This window comes from Athalia rosae, chromosome 6, assembly GCF_917208135.1.
Source record: "Athalia rosae chromosome 6, iyAthRosa1.1, whole genome shotgun sequence".
Lineage (NCBI taxonomy): Eukaryota > Metazoa > Arthropoda > Insecta > Hymenoptera > Athaliidae > Athalia > Athalia rosae.
The window spans coordinates 13156943-13181958 of record NC_064031.1 but is presented as its reverse complement, the minus strand read 5'-3'; the positions used below and the strand labels follow the sequence as shown (position 1 = coordinate 13181958).

General features: G+C 43.2%; 1 protein-coding gene and 1 long non-coding RNA gene across 5 annotated transcripts in view; one reads left to right on the top strand and one right to left on the bottom strand.

Annotated features, from left to right (window-relative positions):
- The first annotated feature begins 242 nt into the window (after nt 1–242).
- The window catches only part of LOC105690875 (terminal nucleotidyltransferase 5C), a 40873-nt gene continuing 16099 nt past the window's right edge, over nt 243–25016 (top strand). The window contains exons 1-2 of one of the 4 annotated variants that reach the window (XM_048657415.1): nt 243–859; nt 1131–1509. In XM_048657415.1, coding sequence (XP_048513372.1) covers nt 1240–1509 — 270 coding nt within the window. In that variant the 5' untranslated portion in view covers nt 243–859; nt 1131–1239. Of the gene's footprint in view, nt 860–1130; nt 1510–5943; nt 6255–23449; nt 24405–25016 lie in introns of those variants that run through there. The other 3 variants (XM_012409022.3, XM_048657416.1, XM_012409023.3) reach the window with 3 other exon arrangements.
- LOC125501446 lies at nt 21611–23311 on the bottom strand. The gene is made up of 2 exons (XR_007279033.1): nt 23214–23311; nt 21611–22173 (listed from the first exon to the last, which is right to left on the bottom strand). It is a non-coding gene; the product is annotated as an uncharacterized LOC125501446 (long non-coding RNA).

Sequence of the window (25016 nt, the reverse complement as noted above, 5' to 3'; positions counted from 1 at the left end):
AGCTAAAACGAATTCTGTCCAAACGAACCTAAGTCGGTTCGTTTGGACAGAATCCATTTTCGCTGTAGAAATGAGTTTCTGTCCAAACGAACCTAAGTAGAAATTTCCTCTGTCCAAACGAACCATGGGCAAATTTTCTCTGTAGAAACGAATTCTGTCCAAACGATTTCTGTCCAAACGTACCTCACTCGAGTTCGACCGCGAATCCTCCACTTCGTGTATTCGAGTCTACGCATCGCGGGCGTATAGGATAAATAAAAAGAAACCAAAAACAATAATACCCGCTGCGTCGTCACGGTGACGTATTTTAGCGAGAAAGAGCCGCGGAACGCTCGGTGTTGTGCCGCGATGATAAAAACTTTGACGCACGCGGGTAGGAATTGAAAAAAAATGACCGAACGAGAGGCGATCGTCCGATCGGAGGTGTATCTCGCGTTGTCGTAACGATTTTTTCCTTCTAACTCGGCATCGTACGTTCTCTCGGAATTGCGAGCGAATCGTCGTCGTCGGGCGACTTGTTCGCGGTCTCTGCGAACTGGTTCTCCAAAATGGTTGTGATTTCGGTACGCCGACCCCCAGGCGGTGCGGAAGCGTCGCGTCGGAGGCGGAAGAATTTCGGCGTCCCGACGCCGGGTTGTCGCGAGGTACCAGGGCGTCGAGAGGGGAGTAAAACGACGTCGGTAGTCGGGCGACGTTGGCCGCCTAGCGGTTGAACCAGCGACATCGGGCTCTAGGTACGTTCGTTTCGTTCGCTTCTGTACTCTGATCTCGTCCCCAGTGCGGCTCCACTATTACCGTCTCGTGCTTGTGGAGTGTATATTGTGTGCTCACCTTGTAGAAGATTACCAAACCGCAAACGGTACTGATATCTCCATTTTTTTTTTTTCTTCTCATCTCCATCCATACGCCGAGAATTTTCAAAAAGAACTTTTCCTCCTGCCGAAGACTTCGTTCGAGGAATCTCATTTAAAGGGTATATCCCTGATTTTGTACACGAGAGGCGATCGAACCGGAAATTCAGGGAAAACCATCGGGCGTTTTTTTTCTACAATCGTTCATCAGTTTTCGAAATAAATTTCCAAAAAAAAAAAATAAATATATAGTCACCAGATTTTTAATACAACCCCCAGATCAGAACAGGGTGGGACATCGTCACCCGGTCAGAGTCGAAGATCGTTCGAAAATTTCATCGCGGTTCATTTTCGGGGTAATCAGACAGAGGGGTGTAAAATTTTTCAAATGGCAGACGGATCGGCCGAGATCGGCTGTTTTTGCGATACAGAGGTGCAGCGGGATCAGATGCAGGTGAAAAGTCAAAAGTTGGTGGATTTGAAAATAACCGATGAAAACTGCCAGCCGGTGAGGGAGGAGGAGGAGGAGAAGAAGCCGTCCGACGTTGAAAAAACGCGAGAGGTGCATCGGGGGGAGGATAAGGTGGTGCAGTACCATAGCCCATCGGAGAATAATCGGAGAAAGGCCGACCTCGCCGAGGTTATTCCGCTGATGCAGGTAAGCTTATATAACGTGGTTACCGCGTGCTACGAACCCGCGACTCACACATACACCTTATGCGGCTGTACCAGCGTGCGCTGTATCTGTGGAAAAATCGACGATGCGACGTCGTATCGACGCCGGATACACCCACGCCCTGGGCCAACCACGTTTCGTCGCTGAAATACGTCACGCTACGTGCAATAGCCTGCACCTTTACGCTCAATTGCATCCGCGCAACGATCACGTGAGAACGAAAAATTTCGTCGTGCCTTCCACGTCATGATTTCGACGTTGATATTTCGCGTGCACACGTCCGTCTCTACCACATGCGCGTTCTGTCGTACATTATACACGGAGAGTTTGACGTACAAACGAAGGCAGACCCCGGTCCAAAACGGATCGATCATCTGCACCACGTTGTGCCAGAAGGTTCGCGGATCTCGCGTTGTCGGAATCGTCGAAGTTCCGGTGACCCGAAATTCAGGCTTTTCCTATGTACATTCATTTTTTCATTCTCCTTTTATTTTTTTCCCTTCGTTTCTCGTTTTTCTTCCAATGCGAGAACGGACGATGCAGATTACCGACTGTGGAACGAAGAAAAAAAGTTGCCACGGGTTGTTGTCAAGCATCTGGGTGTCTCGGAGGTCGTTTGGAATAACAGAGATATAGAATTGTTTCCGTCGACAAACGGTGGTCAATAGTCCGTGTGGATTCTGATTTGAAATCGACGACGTTCTAAAAATAGAACTCGACACGCATAAATAGCCTCACCTAACCCAACGGCCTGCGAGTTGCGAGTCGTTCTACGCTCGTCGTACGGATGGTTCAGAAAATCCCGTGTTACCTATAGCTCCGTCGTCGAATCATTGATTATTTCGAATTTCGGATAACGATCCTCCGCACCTGCATCGGCGGTTTATCGATCACTGCGAAAGGAAAAGTATTTTCCACCCTATCGAGAACGGAATCGAGGAGTTCCGAAACCGTGCGAGGTGGAGGGTTAACGGTGTCACGACGTCTTCTAGACGTTGGAAATCCTATTCGAACGTCGTCGCGACGTCGCGACTCGCGAAAGCTTGTTAGCGCTTTTAACGTGTACGACGCTACGACCCCGAACACGTGTTTGTCCCGGAATCGCCTCCGCGGGACGTGATTGTGGTTTTTTTTTTTTTTTTTACAAAAATAAAGTCGGTCGCCCGGAAGAGGTTTGCGATACTTGCGATAATTTTTGAATTGAAAGAACTGCAAACTTCCTAAATTCGGTTTTCCGTGCGCTGGGGAAAAACGGACGTCGTCGCCGAAGCGATTTATAATACAGCGAATCGCGCCTCTTACGCGAAGAGTGTAGTACAACGTATTATACGTGGAATCTTAAAATACAAATGTCACGCGCCCGGTAAATATTAGCACGTTCACGTGTATGATATTCATGCATAAGTATACTCGAACGCATGTACACGCTACTACTTTGCATGGCGCAATCGTTCGTTCGAGTTACTCGCGCAGAAATCCGCCTCGATAATAATATTCGTCGTGTCGAATTATAGATTGCCTTTGAGGGAGAAAAAAATAATTCAAATCCAGCTGCGCGGGGTGGTGCGAAGTCGATTCTTCTCATTTACGTGATATAAATAAAGTGGGAATGAAGGAAAACGAAATAATAACCGACGATCCGCGACACCGTCGTTCCTCCGAGGCTTTTGAGTCTAGGTCACGGCCCTCGTACTCGCCGGATCCGTGACGATTCCGCCTCTTGTGTTCAAATTTCGAATTTGGAGCATTTCCCACGACAGCTGTGCCGATACAGAATATACTAGAAATAGAATCGAGAGCTGAGGTTGCGTTAGTAAAGCAGAAAAGACCCGACCAGCTTCCGTCGATTTTTTTTTTGTTCTTCCCCCCCGATTCGCTTGATATTATATTTATCGATTAAGAAAGTCGACGGTAAGTTGATAGTGCTTTTCATTCTTCTTTGACTTATTCCACTCCGTTGTTATACACAGGCGTCTACCGCACCTGTATACCAGCTGTTAAAATTGAAGCTACCGATCGCAAAGGTGTTTTCCTTGGTATATGACAATATATGTATGTAGCTCATCGCTCTTATGTACATACGTACGCGCGGCGGTGTAATAATACTTTTACTTTTTCTTATCTCCAATCATTTTCAGCTGCGCAGTGAAAATTCTTCCACGCTGTACACGCTTCGTTTGAACATGGCAAATTTGCTCAACTATATTACCCCGATACTTTGACATTTTATTCATACAGAGAACCGTCGTATGATACACACGTTGGCTTACGCACAATCGTATTAATAACGGAGAGATATCTTGGCGATCACGTGCGGCTGTCCAATAAAAAATTTTAAGTTCCATCGCGTCCGTGAAATTGCGATTCGCCCGAAGCTATCACTTCACTCCCCCCCTTCCTCCCTCGAACCTCGTCGCACTCCACGTCGTACGGTCACATCTTTCACGTTGTTTGCCACCTAAAATTACGCACTCGTATTAATTAGTAATGAAGGGGAAAAAAAACAGAAAAAAAAAAGAATTCAACCACCTATTCCGTACGCGTAGGTTCTTCCCGGGATTTACAATACCTTTTGCGTGTGTGTATGTAATATATTCGTGTAAATATAAATTAAATACCTTTACTCACGTAGGTATAACATTGCGAGTAATTAACCGGGTACAATAACGCGACGCTTAATGGGTGTTGTATCTATAGGGAACGTATGCACGCGCATACATCCTGCTTCTCTCCACCTATTCACGTATTCCAAGTCACATCGAAACGGCTCCAACAATTTTCCGACCGCGTCAGCTGTGGTTTGTAAAGCGGACAAATAACGAAAATTAACTTTACGCTCTGACCACACGAAATCACGTATACACCTACCGATGCGGTATCACGTGTACTTTGATCGAAAACACGACGATAAGAAAAAAGAAAAAAGAAAAAGAAAAAAAAGAAACAAATTTCTCCAGCCAACGGCTATTTATGGATCTACGTACGTTGTACCCGCGCCTCGCGAAACGCCGTTGAGGAGGCGCGAGAATAATCTACGCAAATATGTCAACCGTCTGCGAAGTCCTGTACAAAATTCCGTCTAATGAATCGTCTTCAGAGGACACTTGGCTCAAGGATGAATCGAAACGAGGACGACGAGCTAGCGACCATTGGAATTCGAGAGAAAAATGATGCGCGAACAGAAGCAGAAATTTTTATCTTCTTCGCGTTGGGATTTGATTTTTTTTTTCTGTCGAAATCTTCGCCCCCGGGACTTGTATTCCTTCTGGCTGTGAAAAAAAAGAAACGATTACGATTTTGGGGGCAACAATGCGAGGAAAATTAAATAAGTTTCCGCCGGTGTTCTTTGTAACATTCCGCGCGTATCTGGGCTAATTACTTTTGATCGGTCATAAAACGTTCCGATATAATACACCACCGAGAATCGAATCCAGTGTCTCTGGAAACTCGTCAAAGGGTGTGCGTTATACACGGTGAGCACGCACGTTACCGCACGTCAATCGTAATATACGATCTAACGTTTCGCTTTACACAGGTATATATCGTGTCGTACTTTTCTTTTACACGAGTACGACGAAAAAATCGGGGGGGGGGGGGGGGGGGGGGGGGGCAGGGGGGTGGGAGGGGGCAATTACTCGAACATTTTGTTGCGAACGGTTGTACACGTTGTACGTTGCTACCGGTGCTGCCGATTCATTACAAATCTCGACGACCTTGTTCTTTATATCAGCGAGAAAGGTAATTGTCCCTCCCAAATTCCCTTCCCCTCCCCGCGGCCACTCCAACCGCTAATTGCAGCTGACGCGTATCGCCAAGAATCTCTTCACTCGACATCCTTCTACTATGCGCACAAAAAAAGAGATCCCTTTTTTTCGGCATTGATTTTTTACTCCGATCTTTGAGCTGTTTCGCTGTTTTTTTTCTCTCTCTCCATTTTAGCTTTTTTCATTTCCTCGGTTTTTGTCCACCTCGGATACACGGGCTCGGCCCGAAGTGGGGAAAAAGGGTATCGGCGAACTCTTTCCGGAGTACATGTATAATTGACGTCTAAAATTTGTTAAATCGTGCGGTACAGGCAGATCAAACGACGAAGTCGTGTCGTTAATCTAATCGGGTAAGAATTAAAGGTCACGTAAACATCATCAGGCGCTAATCCCTCCTTGGGAGGATTCGCCGCGTAATGTTACGTACATAACACATAGGTATGTACTACTTACATACCGAAGAGCTCGACCGCAATTTGCTCTTCGGGTATAGATCGAAGCCGCGAAGTGTATAATGTATTATAATAAGTATATAATCTATAGGATTCGTGTCGAATTAAATAAATTAAATTCCACAAGTTATGGTCGTTTTTTCGACATGTTTTCTCGTATATTTTGAAAACCAGTCGACTTGCAGTAACATAATCTCAAATCGATATCAAATTATTGGTAAAAATCAGGAGAAGGACAAAATGATAATTTCAAATCACTTTTTTTTACCCTTCCTCAATTTCTAATCGAAAAATCATCGCAACCTTGATACGAGGACAGCTGTCATCGAAATAACGTACGCACCTCTGAAAAAAATTCGAAAATCATTCGGATTACGTTCAGTAAGTCTTGATGCACGGAGTCCAGTCGCTTCTCTGAGCGAAATTTCGACAGCCAAGCGTACGTGGAAACTTCTCGTCTATTTGTTGGGGTCGATTACCGTGAATCTTGGGGTTATCTCGAACCGCGATGGTGAGTAGACTAAATTTATTTAAAAAAAAATTTTATTATAAATATAGTTACAGTTTAATTGCCTGTCATATCTATCAACGTGACGATATCTAATTTTTATTTCTAGCCCAGGTTTCTAAAAAATGAAATAAATGAACGTAATAGGAGAAAAAAAAAAAAAGAAATATTAGTTAAATTTACGCAACGTAAATATTTATAGCAAAGATAATCCTGACGGGTTAAATAAATTTTTACTCTTATCCAAGGTCGACTAGATTAGCGGAATGAAAGCGAACGGGTATGGGATTGAAATAAGATAAAATAAAGAAACTAAAAAAATTTAATTGTAGCTATAAAATAGTTTACAACCAAAAAAAAAAAAGGAAATAAAAAGAAAATACAATAATTAATTCAAATCGGCGCGACGAACGAGTCGATATTTGTCTCTTTGTTTTTAGTTCTGTTCGCTCGATTATCGATAATCCAAGCTGACATATTGGTAACAAAAAAAAAAAAAAAGTAGAAGAGAATCGATAATACGAGTTGAAGAATAGATGCAAAGTCGAGACACAGGAGTGACTGGAATACGTGAAAAGCAACGATGTATTTTTAGCTCCACGTCTCGCAATTATTCTTCCCATACGTAATGAAAGGTGTGAACTGCAAAAAATGCGTTCGTTTAAAATAGCGACGACTTTTTTTTTTTTCACCACTCCGTAATTCGGGTGGACACGCCTTATCGAATCTGGTTTTTTTATTTCTTCGTTTTTTGTTCTTTCCCACAGCCTCATATTTCTATTCATGTGACATTTGAAGTCTTAACGGGTCCATATCATAGGTCGTAATAGAGCTATAAAAGGCAAAAAACGAGGATAAAAAAAAAATCGACCAGACACACCTGCCCCATTACACTTATTGGTTTTTTATTTTTTAATTTCGTTTATTCATTTACAAAAAAAACGAGACATTTGTAGCAGATTCCTTGCCAAGGACGCGTACACGTGAGCACGGACAACGTGATTAATTCATTTGGCGAAGTTGCTGCCGTAGATGAAAAGAAAATCAAACTATAAATGAAAAAAAAAAAATTATAGACACTGCGGTGACTCGCTCGTCAGATAGAAAAGGGAAAATTGTAAATGTGTCCGGAGATATTTGATCGATATCTGAAATGCATTTTAATATAGAGCTGTACGTCTCATGCATGGATTGACGATCAACCGAGCGTGTCCCGGCTATTATCGGCGTTAATAAGACGTGCTAAAGAGCAAATTGCGTCCCGATCCTTAAGTTGGGCGTAGACCACCAGACCACCGTTGGTTAAGTAAGAATTCGTAGGTCGTACGTGCAACAGACTCGACAACCTTCGCATAACAGGTAGTAGTGGGTACCCATTTTATTTATTTGTCAATTCCCGCAGCCACGTTGCACGGTCGCGGCGCGCCGCTCTGAAAAATGTCGATCGGCTACCGCGATCGGTTTCAAATAGAAATCATAATAATTTTCTAGTTTTTTTTTTTTTTTTCCTAACTTTTATTTTTCTTCTCCTCAGCTATTTTTCATAACAAATTCCAGTAGCGCCACCGCAGCTGTCATAGTTTTATAATACTTTCATTTAAAACTCGTATATTTATAACGTCGTTTCCACGCTCCACAAACCGCGCTGTATACCGTAAATGTACGTACCTGTGTACGTTGTACGTGTGCAGCGATATATGGTGTGAGTATATACACATACGTGAATATAAATATATATATACGGTTAATGTGCATTGTCAATAACGGGTAATAATAATACACGCAAATTAAATCATAACGCGGGCACAGATTCTACACGGATTCTATCAGATTATCGCGAACACCTACGTATGTATACCTATTTACGCGCGGTATGCGCCGATGTTGGATCTTCGTTATAGATCAAAAGAGAACATCGCAAGAGATCGAACGTTGCGTCTAGAATGAAAAGAGCAGAAAAAAAAAAGAAATGAAAGAACAGCCTTGCGCTCTTAAATTGTACAGTTGACGGGATAATATTTGAGAGCTTCACGACGCTTGTTTCATACGCGGGGGTCTCCCGTCGAATTTTTTCACACTTATATAACTAACGTTATGATATCTACCTATACGAGAATATGCAAATAAAGTATATACGTATATCGTTCAATAATCAGCAGCTGCACGTTTTTACGGAATATACACATTTTTCACACAAAACATCGGAAGATAACCTTTTGTTAAATAACGATAATATAAACGCATCGTGTATAGTGTGAACAGACTTTATACGTTTCTATACGTACGTACGCATACACGTAGTAGACGTACATAAAATTACTCGCGTTGCAATACGCGTCGAATGGGGGGTATTATTCGTTTATTCGCGCCTGCAATTCGCTATTAGTCCGAGTCGTGTGTACAGTATTTCACCGTTCGTTAGGAATGATCTCATTTCACTCAATTCCTCTTTCTTTCATCGCAGTAGATACGCGGGACTGTAAATCAGAGCCGAGTCATCGATGGGTCGATTCGATATCCAAGTGAATATTGAATGAAGATGGTATTGAGGAAGATTCGACGTGTACGGTGTACGTATGTGCGCCTCGGTGGAGATACTGTATCGAAGGAACTATACACCGGCGTGGCGCGTTCAAACGTAGAAAGGCAAGGCCTTGGTATTTCGAGCATATAACAAGAACTTTGGTATATAATAATGCGCGTCGTTGGTATCGGGTCAACCTCAACTCCCGGGAGTAGTTGTTGAGCCTAAAGCTCGAAGCGTAAGGCCTAAAGCGCCTTAAAAGAGAACCGATAATATGGCCAATGATCGTTAAACCGGCAAGGCCAGACCGACACAAACGATCCAACCCAACTCCGAGTCGACTTCACGCGATACGATCCAGCCTAGGCTAACTTTAAAAATCAAACCTGTTTTTCCCTGTTTTGTATAGCGCGGTTCGCAGGTTTCTTTCGCTCTGAAAATAACCCGCGACTGCAGCTGAATGCATGCGAGATAGTTCCGAACGCGTGCAACGATTATTGTACCTCGCGTTTTGAGTGTGATCGAAGCAATGGATATTTGTAGCTATTTTTTTTTTTTTTTTCGTCAGTTTCTGATCGCGACCGATTTTCGTATTCGATTTATAGATTTTTTCACGCGTACCGTCGAATTTTATACGTGAAATCGTGCATGCCTGTTTTATTGAACATGCGTTGTATATTATATACATACGATAAACGAGATAAATATCGAACTCTTGGTAATTGAGTTGCGCAAGAGATAATATCGCGACCAATTATTGACAAATCGCGAATGTCGTTCGAGTGAAAGATATGTTAATATACACTGCGCGCGTTTGTTTTGCATAACGTATCCCTCTTGAAACGTACAATGTGATAGATATTTATATCCCCCCCGTATCCGCCTTCATCTGAGAGAAAAATCACGCAGGTGCCTTTTATCGAGAATCTTCGAAAAATTGATCACTCGAGAAGTTTGATATCCTGGTAATATATTTATCGGCAGATCATCTTGCGAAGACGAGAGATTTCGGAATCGCGCGATACCTCCAATTTGAAGATTGAAAGTAAAAGCTGATTCTCGATCATCGATCGCTTCGAGATACCGTCTCAAGATTTGTTTAATGGAAAACACAATACCGAAGCTACACGTTGTCTCGGTATGCATTTTTCGTTCTTCGCAATCGTATAATTGATCAACCGGTACCTCGTCCACAGTTATTTGATTGACGAACATTTAATATCGCGTCGCTCTAGATACGATCGATACGTATACATAACTCAGAGATTCTTACTCTGATTGCTCTTCGACTCCAAATCTGGCATAGATTAGACAGCACCGGTATCTGCTTTATTTTTGAGTGTATAATTTCTCTTCCATCGGTCAAAACGCTATAAATTCCGGTGAAAGTATTCTTCATAGAAGACGTACAGAAACCCATCTCGCATTTTTTTGGCAATCGAAGTTTGATCGTTTAATGAGAGAGTTCAGTCGTTCGCACGTAATAATTCGCACGTCATCGAGATGATTCGCATCCGCACTTAGCGAGTAAACAAATCGAACTTCATCGAATGACAGCTGATTCGGCCGTATTTTTTTTTTTTTTTTTTCCTCTTGGTTTTTGATAAAGAAATTTCAACGTGCATGAGAACGTACGATACGCGTACGTGTAGCGGGAGTTTAATCGCCTCTTGTCGATATGATAACTAAAATTTCGAGCGAGATTAATTAATGTTTTAGATAATTTGGCCTTTCGGCAACTCTCATACGAAAGCCGCGTTCTCGCTCGAACTTTGGCAGGCCGCGATATAGCCGATAAATAAATACGACGTCTATCAAATTTTTGATAATAATTCATTTATCGATACGTATAGAGCGCAGCAGCCCGCAAGAATGAAATTTCGCCATATCTCAACGTCGTGAATCGTTAGGGATTGAACGTAATATTACATGGGGATAATTGGGACTGGACATATAGGTTACTCGGTTGTACGCACACTGGTGAATACGCTCAGGCGGATTGAGAGGTTCGTATTACTCGAGGGAAAAAGAGGGTCGACAATTGACCGCAGGATTTTATTAAAATCGGGAATAATAATTGCGCAAGATAATAATTCGATCGTCGGACGATATCTCATACACCGCCATCAACCCGATCTCGTCGTTTTGTGAGCTTGCAAATCTCTGACACTCTCAACTAATCTTAAACATGCAGCTGCATAATGTTATCGAAAATTTGAACAAATAAAAAATTCTCGCCTGTACGTAATAACCGTCACTCCGAATACCTGTTGAACGATACATCTATGGTATTACTTTATTTCATTTAATTTGTAACTATCGTTAATTTCTTGTTTTTCAAATGGGATCCGATTAGCCTTCTGCGGTACATTGGCCTCCGCACCTCTTCGAATCTACTTGTTATTTATTTTACGAATGTGAAGAAGTTCGCTGTTATATGCGCAACAACATTCCGAGATATTTTCGAACTCTAAATAACGGATATCCTACGGTCAATAATCGTAAATTTTTCATAAATTCGAATTCAAATTCTTTATTTTGCCTCTGCTTCCGTTTTTTTGTCTCGAATAATCGTCCGCATCCGCAAATGACGTCGAGCACGCGGAAGTTTGTCGGCGTAATTTTTTCGCGAAAAAAAAAAGTTAAAAAAAAATAGCAAACAAACCTCGTTACGTACACGTAAGTGAGTACACGTATAGCGTGCGGTGGTACCTATTCAAACGATATTTCATTTTTCATTAGCGTTGAAAATAATTTATGAATTCTAGTCGCGCCATCCTTTCGAGCGTGGGCCCCGTAGAGATACCCACATCGTAATACGCGTTGTCGAAGTGAAAACTTGCGATGAATATTTCATATGTTAAATTTTACATCTTACATTTTACATTTTACATATTATATTTTATAAATTGTGAAACTGCGCGGAGGCAGATCTCGGTGGCGCGTAGTGCGTTGTGCCGGTTAGATTGGCAGTATTCCAAAATCGTTGCAGCGAGCCGCCGAGATTGTGATTCACGACAATATAGCGTACATACCGAAAACCACGCGCTCGAATATTCGCGACAACGACGACGCCTCGGGGACGACTGTTTAAAAATAATCCGACCATTTATAGTGTCCAGCGCCTCATTAGCCATCTACATGTCGCAGCTTCGATCGCATGTCCGATGCAGATGCCGCCCGTTTCCTTCTGTATTTTATCCTCTCCTCTCCTCTCCTCTCCTCTCCGCAGCGACATGTTGATCGAAATTCTACGGTGGCGGTGTACGTGGATCGTCGCTGTCGTATATACATGCATATAGACGCCGCGACGAATAACCGCGCCTGGCTGTTTGCGTCGCTTTCCCAACCGACAATCTTATCACTGGCGCGGCGTTGCTGAGATAAACGAGTAAATAGCCAAGATGCTCTTGTTTACCGCTTTTTTAAAAAAGAGCCTACAGCCTGTCATACCAATATCGTTGCGATATCGGTGCGCGCGGTACGTACATACCGCGGTCGATACACGCCTCGATAATGTAAAACGTCCACAACTTCGTGCATATTTATTGTAATAAGGACGATACACGAATTCGACGTATATTCTTCGATATTCTCCCCTACCTAAATTCACGAACAAGATACGCGAGAGTGCGAGAACTGTGGATCTTGATCTCAAAAAGACTGGCATCTGGCCACGACCTTTAAGCGCTGTTTTATACTCGCGACGATATAAATGCTTTTCCTTTTCTCTTTTTCTTTAATTTTTTCCCCTCTCCTCGTTTCGCCGGTCGCTAGTCTCTTCGTATAACTTCGAGAGAGATACGTGTGCACGTATGCGATACATAATCTAGATAAGTCCCGTCGACATTTTCATCTGGTATCAAAGAGCTTTTGCGGCATAGAGGCCGGATCTCGCGCGGATTCCAGCCCGAAAACAGCCATCAAGCTCCGCGGATTCCATCCACTCTCCTTCCACCGTATTATATATACATGTATATTTTTATACCAACGTACGTACACACTCGCTCGTGTTCCACACAAAGCCATTATATCTACGTACCTCGGGATAGGCTGCACATTTGCGGTAGTGCTAAAAATAGATCTTCAACTCTTACGACGAGCCTTAGATTCTTCTGTGACTAGCCTGCTCGCGCGCCTGTCTCTCTACTCCCGTATATACTACTTCCAACGTAATGTACACGACGTACGTGCGGACCCCACACGCGCACACCGGTGTAAGAAAAATACCCGGGAAAATAATAGAGATGGATAAATTCGGGCACGTGGTCACGGATCCGAAGACCCCGCCCAACGATGATTATTCCTGATCTTGAAGTCTTTTTTTTTTCCTTTTTTTTTGATTTTTGTGTTTTACTCAGCACTCCGATTTCAGCTGTGAGAGAAGCGTGTACCCCTTTAACAAACACAAACGTATGTGAACGGAGCATGGAGAATTGGGTCAAATATAAAATTTCGATAAAATTAATCGAGGAACGTAAAAGTCAAGGGAAAACTTTCGTTTTATCGTCAAGAGCAAACACCTCCTCAACGTAGCTGTGGCGGTGGCTGTCGTTCGCCGGATTATACGGCTGACCGTATAGAGAAACATCCCTCGTTTCTCGAACGTCCCGTCGATCGTTACCATCGAGAACAAGTAGCGTTCCATCAATAGGAAAGGTCAAAGGCTCCTGCTGCACGGAAGTCCCGTAGGGAGGGAGCATCTCTTCTCAAATGATCAGGCGGTTGTCCGAATTCGCGACAGCGTGGCGAATTATTATTTCTCATCGATAACCCATATATGCGAAAACCGACGCCCTCGCAACGGTGCACGATTATCCGCGATGAAAAAATCACGTTTGAATAAAAAAAAAAAAATATCGTAACATATTCATATCGTATTAGGTTACATCATATAATTACGTCATATTCTAGGTGTACGATATGCAGGTATACGTGACCGTAGTCACACTCTTTGGATGAAGGTGGTGGTGGTGGTGGTGGTGGTGGTGGAGAAGGCGCGTGGGAGTTTAGCAACCGTTGCTAGGGAACCGAGTGACCTAGATCTTCCCCCCAGCCCCTGAACGCACGGCGTCTGGATGCCGGCCGGGTCGCCTTCTTAGCCCCCGTTGAGCGCAAGCACAACCCTCTCTTATCCCTTCGACCCTCTTGTCGCGGTTCGTTTTATCCGAATTCCCCACATTTTACCCGTTCGCCGATTCCCCCCCCCCCCCCCCCCCCCACTGCTGCGTTCGCGATTCACAAATCCTCACTGACGTCATCGCCGCCCTATCCCTCTCCCCCTCCCCCTCCCCGCACCGCGAGGTTCCTCTCTCTCTCTCTCTCTCGCTCCAGACTCCGGAACAAGCGAACGTTCCGGTGCGGAGCGAGCAAGTTCATCGGGATCTGCTACAAATCTCCAACTTTCCAGAATTGTATGGGAAGATATAAATTCAATTTGAGAACGCCGAAGGTAAGGAACTGTACGTACGGTACGGAGGATCCGAGAAAATTGATTCCCTTTAATTTCCATTTTATGTAGCGTAATCGCGTTACGGGATGCGTTTCTCACCCCGAATGAGGAGCTATAATAATGCGTTCCATTTCCGTTCCCTTCGACCCCTTCGCTGTGCAGAGGAGAGAAAGAAAAAGGAAAAAAATATGCATGACAAAAAGAGGAACGCGAGTACACACAGTAGTTGCTCGTGAGAATGGAGGGCTGTCCATCAGAGGCTATGGGGATTATTCATTCCATTTTCCCTCTTGAATAATATTATTATTTAACGAGTCTCCGTGAAGTTTGCCTCTCGGTTCCAGGTGCATTATGAATGATTTCTATCGCTATTCAGCCACTTTTCACTACGCGGTAGTATTACTCCTCAATTTTCAACCAGGTGTTTTCGCAGACGAGTCGCGTGGATCTAGAACATTCGATTATAAATTCATCGGTTCCTCGGAGGGCGTGTGCCGGCATCATGTGTACAGTAACCTATGGATTTAATCGATCTTTACCTACGACCTCTTCAAGGTCTTCTCACGGTAATTGTAATTTGCCTCATTTCGAATAACCGATACATCCAGTTATTCATAGAGCCGATACGCGCGTACTCGTACCGAATATATTTATCCATGAAAGAGAAAATGTTGGAAAAAACCAGATAATATTGAGAGGAGGAAGATTGTATCGGTTACAAAATTTTCATTCCGCTATACGTCTTCGTGTAATCCAACGTTGCATAATTAATCGAACGTGAAACGTTGAAAATGCGTTGAACCAGATGATGAGTCGTAACTCGCTTGGATAGGGCGAGTGACGTTTTCCAAAATGAGGCATAATACTGACTGGCGGGCACTATGAAGGAAAACGGGAAAATCAAAATCGACGTTACAGAGATAAGCATCCTTCTACAGCTGCTGCCCCCGCAAATGGTTTTCGCTTCGACGATATTACCTAATCATACGGATTACCCTTAAAACACTCGAGTTATACTCGAGGTTATTTTCGGTCAGTTTTCTCCCACGGGCGATCAATTATAAGACATAGTTTGCACAAAGTGCGGATGATGATAGGCATAGTTCCGGTAAAACGTAGGGTCATGCACCGTATCATATAAATCTGCGAGAGGAACAATTCCAATATTATTTATATTTATCCCTCTATATAAATAAAAAAATCTTGTACCAAAAATAAATGCAAGGGAAGAGATTTTTAATATTCAGATTATAATAACAATATCACAACATGAAGTTCGCCGCGACGACGTGGCAATCCATGCATGGGTCGAAATATTCAAAAATTTATCGGTCTACGAGGGAGCCCGAGCTTAACTGGAGTCAGGTAGCCACGGGCGCGCGGTTTGTTTTGGGGCGTCACCTCTGCTCAGCCCTGAAGGTGACGTCTCACAACAAAACGCTACGCTGCTGGCTACCTGACTCCAGCAAAGCTAGGGGTCCCTCGTAGACCGAGAAATTTTCGAATATTTCGACCCATGCATGGATTGCGATGAATCAAAGTGTGTCTACGACTAAAGCCAATCGATATGTCTTATAATTTTCCTGCTCCCAACAGCGAATAATTGATGATTACTCAATCGATTGCATGAGTAGATGATTTTGGCTTCAAGAATTCGATTCCTGAGCTGATTACACGTGAGATTACTCTCGAAAAGCCGAAAAAAAATTCGATTTTTGAGCCAAACATAAATCATTTTTTTAATTGGGTTTAATATGCTTTTCTTACGTATTTTGACCTCAGAAATCCGAATCTGGAAGAAAAATTCATCTATCTCTAAAATTGACCGAGTTATCGCCAATTTTCAACTTTTCGGGGTCAAAAATAAAAAATTAATTTTTTGGTCTATCCTAATGTAATTTGAGCTCAGGAATCCAAATCCGGAAGAAAAATTGATCTATCTGAAAAAATGACCGAGTTATCTGCATTTTTAGGCATTTTTTTGCATAAATTTGAGGATATCTCGAAGGGAAAAAATCGTAGCTCAATTTGGACGACGGATTCGTGTTCCTGAGGTCAAAATACATAAGAAAAGTGCCATACGATCAATTTTTAAAAATAAAAATTTTTGGTCAAAATTTGAGATTTTTCCAAGGGGTACCCCTTACGATTTTTTCAGATTTCGGCCAAAAATTTTTATTTTTAAAAATTGATCGTATGGCACTTTTCTTATGTATATACACCTCAGGAACACGAATCCGTTGTCCAAATTGAGCTACGATTTTTTCCCTTCGAGATATCCTCAAATTTATGCTAAAAAATGCGAAAAAATGGAGATAACTCAGTCATTTTTGAAGGTAGATCAATTTTTCTTTCAGATTCGAATTCCTGAGCTCAAATTACATTAAGATAGACTAAAAAATAAATTTTTTATTTTTGACCCCAAAAAGCTGAAAATTGGCGATAACTCGGTCAATTTTAGAGATGGATCAATTTTTCTTCCAGATTCGGATTCCTGAGGTCGAAATACGTAAGAAAAGCATATTAAACTGAATTAAAAAAATGATTTATGTTTTGCTCAAAAATCGAATTTTGTTTTGGTTCTTCAAGAGTAATCTCACGTATAATCTGCTCAGGAATCCAAATCTGAGAGCCAAAATCATTCAATCATGCAATCGATCGAGTAATCATCAATTATTCGCTGTTGGGAGGAAAAAAATCATAAGACATATCGATTGGTTATAGTCGTGGACCCACTTTGATTCGTGGCATGCCAGATCTCTTTTTCTCATTATTGTATCAACTCATCTGTTTTATTTTCCCGCATGTTTCGACTGAAAAATGACGCACACCACCATCAGGAGCAGATAAAACAATTTGTAAAAAGTTTGAACCAATTCCGAAAAGCTCAGGATTCTACAAGGAACGAAGCGGAGCTATAAATTCCCACAATCGTTGTTTCACCTGAGTATAATTGTGCGTTGCAACTCTGCAAAGGGAAACTCTCAATCGAAATTAGTTTTCCACTCTACCCCCGTACTGCAATTAGCTTCCTTGTTCCGCAGCGCGTAGTCGTGTATTCCGCAAATATACTTGTTGTGGCAATGGGGGGAAAAAAGAGAGAAGAGGAGTAAAAAAAATAATTCCAACGACGACTGTGGCGGAGATTTCGCGTCGTTATCTTGGATGCGGCTATCAAATAATTATTTAATTCTCGCACCCACATCCGCACCGTATTACAATATGACTCGACGTGTACGTATTATACAATACATGGGGCGTTCGATGGGGGTAACGAATTGGCTCGCGAATTCCGATTCCTGATACCAAAATACATGAGAATAGTCCATAAACCCGAATAGAAAAAAATTTCGATATTTGATCCCATCATCGATAAAAATCCAAGTAATACTCCTTTGTCTGAGACGTTGGCAAAAGTAACATCGAGTTGAAAAAACCATTTCGAAAAAAGAGGCCAGTTTGACGCGGAATGCCTCGTATGATATATCGAACTCGTCTCTCAAGTTCCGCGATAGTTTTCCGATCTTTTTTACAATTCCATTCATACAACCGCGGAAATCTCGCATCGCTGTCGTAATTGTCGGACGCGTGAAAGGGTTATCAAAATTGATCTTTCCGTATTATATATACATTCAATATGTACAATATGTACATGTGTGCATGTGCTCGCGTAGAGAGACATACGCGAGGCGATAACGTTTTATAATAATATGTGCGCACAGGAAGTTGTATCCACGCAGAAGAATATAATAAGCTTTGCGAGCTGCACGATTTCATCGGCACGTGCGATTTAAAAATTTTATTGCACCCCACGTTTTGTATTATCATCAAGTGCCGAGTAAGTAACACTCGTTCAATTATCGTATGCGTTATACTTACATTACGCGACTGAGGAAAAAGAAAATGAGAGAAAAGACTAGGATAAAATAGAAGAGAACAAAAAACAGAATCATAAAAAACCAACGAAGCGATCGTATCGGCGCATTGACGTATCCTTGAAGATATAATTTTTAAAAATTGATCGAACGGGAAATCCGGGATAATTTTTAAATGGCAAATATCTGTTCGACTTCTTTAGTTGTTTGGCGAGCTGTTCAAAAGCGAAATAAAACCGCTGGGTACAAAAAAAAAAACAAAAAAGAAAAAAAAAACAACAATCTTTCACTCGTTCGTTACAGCGCGCTCGTACCGAGGGCCTTGGAAATGTCACGAATTAAAGCTGATGTCATGACGGTCGATAAGGTCATAGGAAATTACTCGGAATTGATGCTACCGCATCGGTCACTTTGACGGTAACAAGTTTTCGGCATACCGCTGCAGGTGGTTTGGAATAAATCAGAATTCAAGCAAACACTCGTCACGTAGAACCCAAGGTAGAGACTCATTGCGAGATCTTCGCTCCCTCGCGCGTATGAAAATGTTTTACGTCAGCCCGTCCATTAATTCGACTTCGTTGGGTCCTTTTTTTTCTCAATCTATTCGTCATCCGATTAACGCGGCGATGTCGAGGACCTCGAATAATCCCGCAGGTGCACCCGCGGCGCGCAACAACGATATTGTGCCTCGTGTAACGAGCTTCCCCGTTCCCCGATGGAACACGTACAATTACGAGGTGTAACGTTTCAAGCATTGTCACGCAACGTTTCTTTTCTTTTCATTTTTTTTTTTTTTATGGCTGCGACAAACGAAAGCGGAGTCGGGAAGGAGCGTCTGGTACACGGTACCTGTATACCTGTGCTTCTATACCCGGCTACGCGAATAACGGTACCGAAGACAGACGGGAAGTAGGAAGTGCTCGACATCGCTTTGCACACAGCTCGAAAGAATTGTAACAACCGCTCAGTATATTAGTGGCACAGAGCTACTACCTAGGGGTCCTCGATGCTGCTGCAGATTTCGATTGCGTGAAAGAAAAAAAAAAAAGAAAAAATCGTTTTCCGTTCTTTCGCTTTTTCTCATTTCGTAGTTCGCCAGGTGTTCTTCGCGAAAATGGGAACGGAAAGAGGCGAAGCGCTGTGAATCTTTAGCTACCGAAAACGAGGCCGGTTTATTAAGTGAGCGAGGTTCGGTCGGTGTAATTTTTTCCCCTCCGTTTCTTCTTTTTTTTTTTTTCTTCTATTTTCATTCCTCGCCTTTCTTTCTCCCTCACTTATTGCCGCAAGTGAAAAAAACAACGCGGGGACGTTCCTCGTGTACGTGGTTCGCGGCTATCAACTTGAGATAGGGATATAGTCTTTTTCTGGAGCGGAAAAGGTCGCTCCATATAACACTGCTCTACAATACCACTCGGCCGCACACGTGTAGTGCACTTTTCAACAATAATGAAACAGGGAAGAAAATGAAAGAACATAAAAAAAAAAAAAAAAACTATTCCAGTATCGCCTTTTCGAAAATATCTGTCAGTCTCTGGTATTCTGAGCGCGGGATACTCGCAGTTTCTGCAGATAAATCGCTGCAAGGTTCGATAACCGTGATTCGGCCCAGCAGCAGCAGCAGCAGCAGCAGCCAGCGCGATAAACGTTATAAAATTATACAGGGACCGTCTGGGTCGGATAAAAAAAAAAAAAAAAATAAAAGAAATAAAAACTTCATACGTTTCGATAGAACTGTACCGCTAAGATGTAGACCTATACGTAATTGAGTCTGTAGCCGAAATTCGATATGCAGATCCCCGCTTTTACACCGTGACTGCACATGCACAACTTTTATGCGGACGGGCTGCCGTTCTCGCACCCGTTAGTGTGTATAAAGAACGTTTCTATTACACCGGTAGCAGAAGTGGAAGTAGAAGCAGAAGTAGACGCTGCGAGACGAAGTAAGGAGAATCGTGTTCGTTGTTCGGAACATGTTTTGGGTTAGGGGGTCAGGGACACTTTGTCGTTCACTGACTGACTGACTGACTGACTGACTGACTGACTGACTGACTGACTGCGACTGGGGCAATAGATGCCAACCTCTTTAGACGCCGAGGCGAGAAAGTGCGTAACGCGAATGCAATTCAAAATCGCAATACAAAGTCAAGCAGAAATCGAGTATTCAATTAACGTTACGATTAGGAGAGTCGACGAGACATTACCGCGTATCAAGCAACGTAGACTCAACAAGTTTCGATACCGATACTTTTGGCCACCGGGCGACATACTGCACAATATCGGAATGATTCCGGGCACGTGAATCGCACGTACCGAGATCAAATGCAAATCAAATTCGCGCACACGCTGCAGGCTAACGGTTCCATAAATCATTCGAGTGCACTCCTTATGCACGAGTGATAAGACGCACGTTGCACCCGATGTGTTTCAACGCGCGTCTATAATTACGTAGAATTACAGTAATTTCTATCGACAGGCAACGGTCCCTGTAACGCACGGTGCAGCCCGGTGCATGGGCCGTCGTCCTACACAGTTCGGTAATACGCGCGAGCATACGTATGTACACGTACACGTGAAACGTGACACTTGAACGAAGCCGTCTGCTCGCGGCTTCGATTCAAAACTTGGCGGCCTTGTTACGATACACCCGCAACGCGCGGTTCGCCCGGCCGAGTAAAAGTACAACCTATATTATACCGAGCCATGTACTCGTACCTCCGCCATACTCGTTACCAAAGAAACGTACAATACCTGCACATGTACCTATGTATAATTTAATACATGCGACGTGGTCTCTTGTGCAAGACCCATATACCAGATTGAAATTAAGAACGGATGTATATAACGCGCGCGCGTGTGTGCCATTCGAAACGTACGTACGTGTACGGTAAGCATACTTGTCAGTCACTACCACGTAGGTGAAACTAACAGACGATCTATGTACCGTGGATATGTACGTATGCGATATTCGCGAGGATTTCAACGGATGCGGATCGTGAGCGGCTCGTCGTCTCATCTCCTTTATTCCTCCGCGTCATCTTCGCTCACGATCGGCACGAGACGCGAGTTCCACATCTGGAGCAGTATGTTGTGCATCCTCCCGAGATTGATGGCTTCCACTGTGTATAGGTATACGAGCTCTTACACCCCGTGGAGATGGTATCGAGGAGTGCATGAAAAAAGTATGAGGGGGAAAAAAAAGAAAGAAAAAACCAACCAACGAACGAACGAATACAGGCGATCGTATAATTGCGAACGATACAAAGTAAAAGCGAACACACGCTCACGTGCGAGTTGTTCACAGTGTCCTATAACTTTGGACTATACGCGCGAACGGGTGAACCGAACGTCCTCGAAGGCCGTGAGCTCGAGTTCTGATGTATTACGTCACCGTTCACCACCTTCACTTCGATCTCCGTGTTCTGTATGCGAATCCTGTGTACGCGCCGTGTGCCCTCCCCCGTCATTTTTTCCCCTTTTTTCTTTCGATTTATTTTTTTTATTCTCTCTCTCTCTCTCTCTCTCTCTCCTTTTTTTCCCCTCTCTTTTTTTCTCCCCGAGAGACGGACGGACGATTGTGAACCGTGTGCGATATATCAGCTTTCCGCAATTTTAATTGGCCCAGTTCGTTCCGACCGCATACTGTTGCCCAATAGCATTCACGTACGTTATACGGTGTGTACGGTATAATAGATCCTCCCCATTTACACACCTATGCAGGTAATAAGTTACATATACGTAAACCTCTGCATACCGATCGTCGAGAATTTTTCATTTCGTTTGTAGAAATCGTGTTTTTTTTTTTTGTTTTTTTCTCCTATCAAAATCGCTTCGATCGAACGATCGTACATTTTTAAGTATCGCGTACGTAACGGTATGATGTGGCTTCCGAATAAACGGAATCGACCGACGATTAAAAGGACGGTAATCAAAAATGCTCATTACATCTCACCCTCCACGATCGACACAGTCTCCATTAAATTACATCGCGTAGGTCAAGGCGACAGGTGTCCCGATCAACGATCGTTTTTCTGCCGGACCGTTCGTGCACCATTTGAGACGTCGAGTTCGCATCTCAAATAAATACGTCGCATGTACATGAAATATGCATGTGTATGCATAAATCATGACCGATTTGAAAATCATCGTTGAAAATTTTCGAATCGTGGAAATCGCTAAATAAAGAAAATCGAATAACCGCGTCACGCGGACGTAATGAATGTGGGGGGTGAAGAATTCCGCCGATACGAATATTACGTTCAGCTAGGTCGGTCGACGTTCGATGAAATGTTTCTGCCGTAAATTTTTCACCACCAGCCATTACGTCGGTGTCGTCGTTCGATTACGAGTCGGTATACCGTACGGAGGAACAAAATTGAAGTAACGAAAAAAAAAGAAAAAAAAACCAACTCGCTTGTGATTCGCAAAGTCATACACGTATATAATACGCGTCAATTTTTTCGCGAACAGCGTGTGACGGTTCGTCGCGTCCTCCACACGATATATACACGATGGTTGCATCGCAGTAGATGACCGTCATTGGTAATCTTGGCGATACCGCGCTGTGTATGCATGCGATGTAGTTACACCGCCGATAATCACATCGTGCCACGGGTCTTCGAAGTTTTGCACATGCGAAAACTCGCGGTTCGTCAAATTTTCGCGACGCGCAACGACCCCGCTGAAAATGACCTACGGAGTGTGAAAAAGTAGATGAGAAAAGAAAAAAAAGCCGGAAAAGGTAGATCTCGTCGAAGTATTCAACAGTTTGTTCGACGAGAAACTGCATAATCTTCGAACAGCTGTTTTCTCCGCAATATACGAGCGACTGACTAACCGAGCTACCGGACTCGCCGACAGACCACTCCGGCTCCTGCAATGTCACGTCACCGGCGTCCGTTCGCGGATAGTAAAAGTTTCGTGGTCTCCACGACGCTTCTTCAACCCTATTTCTTTCTCTCTCCATTTATCGCCAAGCTGAAACACCGTTAGATACAACGCGGACGATACCGATGGAATGAATCGAAACATACGGCCGATAATCTTGGGTCGATGGAAAGTCGCGACAACGACCGTACGATATCCACATATCAAGTGGTGTGTCCCGTACTTACCACATCAAGCGTTAGTTATACGCTTACGGCGGACCCGGCTACCTTCGAGCTGGTGAGAAATCTCTGGGCGCCAGACGACGACGACGACGACGACGACGGCGACGACTACGACGACGTCGTATGGTAAGGGCGTCGCGACGCGGGGAGAGGAGATGACCGACTAGTTTTTGGGGTGGGGTGGCTGTCAACGAGAGGCAGGGGAGCAACAGCGGGCGTCGGGCGAGCTTCGACATTTCACGTTTGCGTAGTCAGTGTCAGTTGGTGCGCCGCGGACGCAACGTCGTTGGCTGTACGTTGGTGGTAGCCGACTCGACTGTCGTTTAAAAAAAAATTAAATAAATAAATAAATGAATAAAAGATATAAAATAATAGACGTACGTATTTTTCCCACGTTGTGACACTGTGCGTAGAACGGTAGATCGATCAGAATCAGACGCGTATAATTATAATTGATTAATCGCTGAAGCAACTTAATTCCAAAAATAAGGAACATCGGATAATCGATCAAAGTTCAGTTCCTCAGTGGGGTGTATTATTCTCTGATATCGCAAAAGGACACTTCGTATTCACGAAACGAAATTTTTGACGACCCGTTACATCGGTCCCTTTTTTTTTTTCTTTTAAGTTTTCTCCCATTTTCTTTTCTTTTCTTTTCTTTTTTTTCTTCTCGTCCTTCATTTTTAAACGTTGAACGTTCTTCGCACCCGCTATTTCTCGTCAACCCCTTTTTTATCGAAAGCTAATCAAATACTGAAATTGAAGTACCTACACCGTTGAAAATTAATTACGTGTCCACGAAGTTCGTCGAAGACGAAGGGATCCAGTTTTTGTTAAATAATTTGTTTGCTGATAACACGTGCGCAAGTATACGAGGTACGAGGACGGTGGATGAGGGCGGAAAGTGTAGCGAAGTTAGCGGAAAGGCTGGAGAAATAAGGGAAAAAAAAACCACCATCTTCCCTGATCAATTTGAATGAAAATAGAGGAAAGAGATATCGAGAAAAATAATAAATGTAAATCATAGCTCGTTGTATATTCAATAAGTGGGTAATAAGAAAGACTAGAATAAACAAGAAGAGGTCGTAGAAGTTGGTCGGTGATCGTCGTCGGGCGTAGTGAGAATCCTTTCAAGTCAGTCCTTGCCAGTGCTTCGCTACTGAGGATTCTCGTTCGAAGCGCGTCAAACTATACGTGAGTATACATACGTATATCATTCGAATACCGGCGGTGCATACGCCCCACCTACGATATGGTAATTTTTTCACCCATTGACCGAAGTGCAACGTATCTGCCCCGTTATCGGTCATTTTTTATCCCTCTCTCTCTCTTCTCTTTTTTTTTTCTTCTTTTTCTTCCACTGACGTCTTCGCGATAAATGTACGATACGGCGATATCGTTCCCATCGACTCATTCTCGACGAATTTTCAGCCGTCACCCAGCTTCGAACGAGCGTTAACAAAATCGGTTTGTTAGAACGAACTCCGGTCGCTTCTAGAACCGTCAACCAGATCCACGAGCGAAAGGTCCGGACGCTGGAACGTACGCTCTCGAATATTCTCCACCGATCGAACGACGCTGACGCGGCGACACTCTGTCGTTCGTGAAATAACAATTATCATTCGTTGCGTACTTCCCGAGCTAACCGGAGTGAAATATTTTAATCACGATCTAGAGAAAAAATTATTCAGAGGAGACACGAAAAACTGGGGTATGATCCGGATTCGAATAACAGACGAAACCACCGCTCGTCCGGAAGAGCAACTTGCGTGGAGTGTTCGTCACATATACGATGGAGACAAAAAT